At 39.8% G+C, this 7,861-nt stretch overlaps 1 protein-coding gene across 1 annotated transcript in view; it reads right to left on the bottom strand.

Moving 5' to 3' along the window:
• The window catches only part of LOC102812340 (RNA-binding protein 33-like), a 163,970-nt gene that overhangs the window by 18,063 nt on the left and 138,046 nt on the right, over positions 1-7,861 (bottom strand). The window contains exon 17 of the mRNA XM_006871302.1: positions 6,903-7,091. Coding sequence (XP_006871364.1) covers positions 6,903-7,091 — 189 coding nt within the window. The remainder of the gene's footprint in view (positions 1-6,902; positions 7,092-7,861) is intronic.

Consider the following 7,861-nt stretch of genomic DNA (forward strand, 5'->3'; position numbering starts at 1 on the left):
CTCCAGGCCTTCTGGGTCTAGGTTCCCTCTTGTAAGCTTGTAAGCCAGCCACTTCTTGCCTTTGTAGCCCCCCACCCACCATTTTGGGTAGCCAATGTCCAAGTTGCCCATCCCTGTCTACTCTGTGTGTGGAGGGTGTGGTAATGATTCTTGCTGTAAGGACTTGTTCCCTCTTTTGAGCTACTGCTTCCCATAACTTTTTGGATCTGCAGTCTTTAGTGTCTAATGTATCAAATATGTTCTTGAGATGATCTCTATATTCAGGTGGGATATATTCAAGGTCCTATTTTGGCTCTTGTGGACTTGTTTAAATTTTTTCAGCTTTAGCTTGAATTTGCATATGAGTAATTGATGGTCTGTACCACAGCCTGCCCCTGGCCTTGTTTTGGCTGATGATATGAAGCTTTTCTACCATCTCTTTCCACAGATGTAGTCAGTTTTATTTCTGTGTATTCCATCAAGTTAAGTCCATGTGTATAGTTGTCTTTTATGTTGTTTTAAAAGGTATTTGCAATAAACAAGTAAATGATCTTGCAAAATTCTATCATACAATCTCCAGTATCATTTCTATCACCAAGGCCAAAATACAATGGAACTCAAGATTAATAACTTATTATTGATCAATAACTTCACAGTTTAGTTACATAGAACAGTGTATTAGAAAAAGGTCAGATCAGGGAAGGTAGTTTGCCTCTGAAGAGCTATATAATCTTAGTCAAAGTACCCTCTAAGTCCTTCATTTATCAAATTCCAGGTGTAAGCTGAATGATTCTGCTATGGTCATTTTAGTGTGACCACATGTGCTTTTAGTGTTATGATTCTATAATCCATAAATGAGATATTATGTGCATATTTCCAAGTAAAATGGTGCCCATACCCAATTTCCAACGGATCCTGGTGGCACTGTGGGTTAAGAGTTGGGCCACTAACGGCAAAGTGAATGTTTCAAACTCATCAGCTGATGTGCAGAGGAAAAATTAGACCGTCTGGTTCCTTAAAGATATGAAGTCTCAGAAACCCTAAGGAGCAGCTCCGCTCTGTCTATTTAGGGTCACCCTAAGTCGGAATCCACTCATTGGCAGTGGGTAGACTCAACGCTTACCAGTACTTACACAATCAAGTAGATAGATACTCACAGCTTTCCTTACAATTTTGACAATTCAATAAACAGAAGAATCTGAAAGAGATCTAGTCTACCTCTCTGCAGTTTGAAGGACTTCTGGTGTGGTGTTGTAGGATCAGCACTGGACAGTGAACCACAAGCTTGGCAGTTCAAACTCATTGGCTGCTCCTTAGACACCGTATACAGGGTCATTTTGAGTCAGTACCAACTTGACAGCACTTAACAACTTAAAATGAGGTCTGGGAACCAGTAGCATGACTATCAATTAAAAGCTGGCTAAAAGTATAGATCTTGGGCTTCCCCTAGATCTACTGAAATCTGCATTTCAACAATATCTCCAGATGATCCACATACACATTCATGTTTCAAAGGCACTGGGTTAGATACTCCCAACCCTACATCTAGCTCTCATTTCATCATTTAACCAGCCTTTAATAATTGCTCATCATGTAACAGATACTATTCTAGGTTCCATGGCTACAAAAGTAAACAGACAAAATCTGCTCTCACAGAGTCAGACCATAAACAAATAAAAGAGGAGTATATCAGATGCTGATTGTTGTTGTTGTTAAGTGCCGTCGAGTCGGTTCCGACCCATAGCGACCCTGTACAGGGTTTCTGAGGCTATAAATCTTTACGGGAGCAGAACGCCTCATCTTTCTCCTGCACAGCGGCTGGTAGTTTCGAACTGCTGGCCTTAAGGTTCACAGCCCGATTCGTAACTACTACGCTACCAGAGTTCCTTAGATGTTGATTAGGAAATTTTTAATGTAAACAATGCATGTGCCATGCACACATAACCTCTTGGCAAATACTACAGAGAGAAGAAAAAGGGATGGGGAAGATAGGGAAAGGTGATACGGAGAGAGCATGGTGGGCATACTTGAGGCAAAGGGGGCCAGAGAGGAACTGCTGTGACCTAATGAACAGGACAAGGAAGAAGGCTGTTGGTATGGGAGAAATTAATACTTATTGAGAGATAAGGAAGCCAGTTGGGTCTTTGATTTCTGTATTTTCGTACATAGTTCAAAAATAGTTTAATTATTTCAGTGGTTCAAAACTACCAGCCGCTCCGCGGGAGAAAGATGAGGCTTTCTACTCTTGTAAAGATTTACACCCTCGGAAACCCTATACAGGGTCGCTATGGGTCGGAACCGACTCGACGGCACTTAACAATAACAACAACAATATACATATACAAGTTTTATGTGATGGGATAAAATCATAACTATAGTCCTGGTGTGGTGCTGTGGATTAATGTGCTGGGCTGTAAAGTCAGTTTGAACTGTAAGGTTAGCGGTTCAAGCTCACGAGCTGCTCCTTAGATACCCTATACAGGGTCACTATGGGCCAGAACCAATTCTAGGACACTTAACAATAACAACAACAACAACGTCTAATTACTTACAAAGTGCCCATCAACTGAAGAATGGATAAACAAACTGTGGTACATACACACAATTATACACAGAATATTATGCTACCTTGAAGAATAACAAGAAAGCTGCAAGCCACCGCATAACATGGATGAATCTTGAAGACATTGAGTAAAATTAGTCAGTCACAAAAGGTGAAATATTGCATAGGACCACTACTATAATAGACTAAGAAAAAGAACCCATACTAAAGTGGGGAGCAGATTCTTTGCTGGTTACCGGGATGTGGGGGGCAGGGTGAGGAAAGGGAGGAGAAGGTGGAACACAGGGTAGGGAATAGACACAGGATAGTTTGGGTGCTAGGAAAGGGGGCAATACACAAGAAAGGGAAGGGGAATGGAAGAACAAAGCAGACAGGTAAACAATTAGGCAGGTTTGCATGGGCTAAGGGGGACAGAGGTAAATAATGGTGTATGCACAACCTTGGAACAACAGGGATTTGGGATACAGGGATTGAGACATGGTTGGAACGAGCAAGGAGGGAAATAATGTTAAGATGCTTGGCTGTTTTTTGAATCTTGGCTTCTCTGGCACACCATTATAAAATAGACACTAGAAGGGAAGAGAAAGGAATAGCCAGAAATATCACCATCATCTGCCTGTAACTGATTTGAACACCTAAAATGGGGCTACAACATGCACAGTGAAGGAGGTTTCCTGCAGAGCCTCTGCATTACCTAAGACCAAAGTGGGAATCCTAAGCCCCATCCAGAATCCTCAGAGATGGGAAATTTCCAGTTGAAAGAACAAGCAGACCAGCCTGGAGTGGCTAGAAGAACAGAAAATACTTCTTGAAAGAAAGACTGACAGGAAAAATACAAAACAATATAGGCAGACCAACTGATTACTACAAGAAGAAGTAAGTTGCTCACCCAGGAGACATCAAGGCAAGTAGTCAGGTCCCCTCAGAGCAAACGCTCTTCCAAGACTAAGACTCATTGGGAATACATGCTCTGATCAGTGACCACGTTCGTCACTGGTAAGGGAAAGTGAGGGAAAAACAGAAATGAAGCTGTGAGCTAAGCCCGACAATGTTCAATAGACTCTTGTGAACCTGGGTGGAGATCTGGTTGGCCAGCAGTGTGGCAAGACCTGGGGACTCTTGGGCCCAGAGTCACTGACATAGCCACAGGGGACTCGAATGGAGAGAGAAGTGACCAGCTGATAAGAAGAGAGGGCATATGCACAAGAACACTCATACGTGCAGATAATACCCACTTGATCTGGCTTCAATGACTGGATGATCAGAGATAAACTAGAAGAAGAAAAAAAGAGTAATCTGATACAATAGGATGAACTTGACTTATACCCATGGATGTAGTAGTTTAAAAGAGGGAACAACTCTTTACAGCGAGGAACATTCCCACCCCCTCCATACACAAAGCAGAGCGGGATGGGCAACTTGGACATTGGCTACCCAAAATGGGGGAGGTGGAACCTACAAAGGCAAGAAGTGACTGTCTTACAAGCTTTCAAGAGGGAGCCTAGATCCAGAGGGCGCCGAGGATGGTAGAATCTCCACTGAGTTGTATCCAATCTTTCTGGGCAGGGCTGATAAAATGAGATGCAGATAAGGTCTCTTGTGATACAATAGTGAATAATTGTTATCAGGACTTATTGTGAGGGTTGAAACTATACAGGTAGATGTTTTGTAGCAAAAGGAGGGGAGTGATTGACTTTGGAGTCTAGGAGCAGATGTCCCTGGGACCATCAAGGGAGAAGAGCAGAGTGCAAGACCCTACCCAGAGAAGCAGTGATGCCAGAGATGGAGACAGAGATGATGACATGGAGAGATGGAGCGGCTGGGGACTTTAGACACAGAGAGGGAGAGGGGCTGTGTGAGGCCCTTTGGTTGGCTGATGATGCATGGAGGGGATTGTGACCATGGCAATGAAATGATATACAATAGGATGAATGTAAAGCTAATGTTCTCCTATGTAAACTATCACATAATTCACAATAAAACATAAAAAAAAAAAAAAGATTACTACTTTGGAATCCAAAAGAATAGTCACCATTACCTTTCCCTTCAGAGCAGTCAGCCTTACTCATCTTGGAGGTCCTTCCTTAAAACACTTGATTTACCTAAAAACTTATTTTAGGTGGTGGCTACATTCCGAGAAATGTGTTGCAAAGCTTCAATGATTTGGGAGGATGTCCCCTTGAGTTTTGTTAAAAATTTGATACTAGCCCTGATGTCAAAAACATTTTTTCTACAGCACAAAAAATATCCTTTTTTTATTTTTTTGTAAGACACCCTGATTTAACTAAGACAAGAGTATTACTGAGAGAACTTGTTTGCAGTCATGCACTGATCATACAATTAGTTTGAAATAAATCTATGCATGTATGAACTGGAACCCTAACAGCACACTTTGTATGTTCATTACTGGGTGATTGCAAGAAAACTACTATTTGTTTATACACCATGAAATAAAATTTAAAATAGGATTTAATAAGTGTATTATTTCTTTTAAAAGAATTTTAGGCAAACCCCAGCAAGACGGAAAATAAAGTAATTAAGTCAAAGTGGTCTCAAAATCACATTAAACTTACTTCCTTATCCTAGAGGTTCTTTTGGTTTTAAGCACTAAGGAAAGAGCAGGAAGTTTACAGTTGTTTCCCTGAGGAGGCTAGATTGAACATACACCGGTCCTCAGCCTCAGACTCCTGATGCTGCCTGGATGTTCTAACAACAATCAGACCGCTTCCAGGTGCCACCATGTTTTCCCTTGCCTACGCCCTTGTCCAGCAACAAGGTGGGGCATTCCCAGAGCCTTTATGCTTCTCTCTGCCTTAAGCACACACAAGGAATCTTCTTGACTCATTATTATAACATTAATCAACATCACATGGTTTTCATTCTTGTTGCAACGGTTCCCATTTAAAATTCTGAAACTCACTACTATACACATATGTGCTCTTTTCTTAGGATTATGGTATTCCTACAAAATCTTGTTATTTTTCCTGGCTCCTCAAATACTGACTTAAAGAGATGGCAGGCATTAAAGTGAATTTTCTAGTGAGACTTATGACCATCGTTTAAAAAAGTGAAATCATAATTTAAAAGCAATACTCACTAGCACATTCCACTCTAACGTTTCACTGAGAAAAGTTCTTCCATTCCATGGGCTAAAGCAACATACTTAGCATGCAGTTATTAGTGTTTTCTATAATTAAATGGCCCATGATTCTTCCTAGTCAAGGTTAACACCACAGTCTGCATTACACTAAACGAACACTAGGCAGTGCCAGAACCCGAAGGACACAGAGACTTGAGCATACATTTTGTCCTTTAACCTAGGAAAAAAGGAGGATGCCTTGGGTCACTAAGTTCTGTTCCTTTAAAATTTACACTTATCACTGCCATTTCTTTAGCTATCTAATAATGGCAGAAGCGTGTAATACCAGTTTGCTTGCTTTTTAAAAAAATTGTGAAACAGCATTTTGTGATTATAGTGTTTAAAAAAATCGTCAACAATCACTCAAACCAACTTTCACATGTTAACATCTATGGCACTTGGCTTGGATTTGACCAGTATGACAATAAATTGGACTATATTTTGGTCTCATAATTTTAAAACTGGTTAACGCAATTGCTTTAACCAGTTTTAAAAGTCTGCTGAGCTGGCTAAAAATGAATCTAGTGAATAAGTGAAGTTAGGGGTTGACCTGGTTTTCTTCTAGTAGTGTATCTGGCTAAAGAGACCAGAAAATAGACTAGAGATACACTTCTAACGGAAAACCAGGTCAACCATTTTTTTTACTAACTCACCTAGAGGGCTCTCAAAGCTGTAAACATTAGGAAAGTCAATGGAAATTTTTCTTTACAACAAAACTAGAGATGCATGTGTAACCAGTTCAGTTTGAAGCAATTGCGTTACCCAGTTTTAAAATTATGAGACCAAAATATAGTCCAATTTATTGCCATACTTGTGAAATCTAAACGAAGTGCCACAAACGCAAACATGTCAAGATGATTCTACAAATTCAAGACAATAAACCTAACTCCTTCAAAATTAAAAACATATTACAAACAAAATAAGCCATTTGATGGAACTAAAACATCTGTGTGTACAAGTTACTGTGAGGGTTTCAAAGGATCATTTGTTCCACTATATTATTAATTCATTGTTTATAACTGAGCATCTGGAAATTCCATTATACTAAGTACTCAGAGACAAAATCTGGTATCAAGTGTGCACTGTAGATAAAATATTTCTTTTTCTTCTCAAGTGTATTATGTTAGTAGGAAGCAACGAACACAGCATTTTAAATCAAAAGGTTATTTCGTTTTGGGGATGGACAAAGTTGAATGTAGACAGAAATCCCAAGTGTCCTACCTGAATGGGTCCTACAGACATGAGCAGGTTTTTCAGCTGGATGTCGGTAGTTGATGAAGAAAGCCCTTCCACCGATACAACACAGGGTTGCGGCTTGCACTCCACCACTCGCAAATTCGGCTTGTTGGGCATGAGACGGCCCCGACCCATCTGACCTGCTATTCCTCTGCCTCGCCCAAACATTATGACCTGGAAACAGCAAAAAGCAACTGGATTCTGAGTCTTCAGCTTCAAGGGTTTCCAAAGTTATTCATATATAAAACTAAGCAAGTTCCTTGGAATCAATTAAAATATACCAACCTATTATCAATTCAAATATAGAATGTTATGGTTATCTACCCATTATCAGAAAAGGTTTAAATGGCTCAGATTAAAAAAAAAAATTTTTTTTTTTTAATGGAGGGAATGAAGCAGCGACACTAGAGACAGAGAAAAAGGCTGTGTGCTGGCGGGAAGCAGGATGGCTTCTATAATGTGCCCTTTGGTTGTTTAAATGATCTTACTTCCTGTGTGGTTTTGTGTACATAAAAAAAAAAAAAGAGGCATTACTGAGGCAAATACTGTTTTAACCAATGGGGTATGAAGGGGATTGTAATCATTGCAATGAAACAAAATACAATTGGCTGAGTGCAAATCTGATGTTTTGCCATGTGAACTCTCAATTCACAATAAAAGCTTTAAAAAAAATTGGAATGATTGCAATCATTGTAATAAAACAAAGCATATGATTTCTTGAATATAAACCTTACTCAATTCACAATAAAAAGAGAAAAAAAAAATACACATGGAAATACGTAATCCAATGGACCAACCAGGAGTACTAATTGCACCTCTGCCTTTTACTTAATTAGGAATATTCAGGAGAGAATTCTGAACCACATATAAAGGAATACTTAGAAGGTTGGAAAGCTCACAGCTGGGCGAATTTTGGCAGAAGCAAGAAATCTATTGCTTTCTAG

This window comes from Chrysochloris asiatica, unplaced genomic scaffold (assembly GCF_000296735.1).
Source record: "Chrysochloris asiatica unplaced genomic scaffold, ChrAsi1.0 scaffold00166, whole genome shotgun sequence".
NCBI lineage: Eukaryota > Metazoa > Chordata > Mammalia > Afrosoricida > Chrysochloridae > Chrysochloris > Chrysochloris asiatica.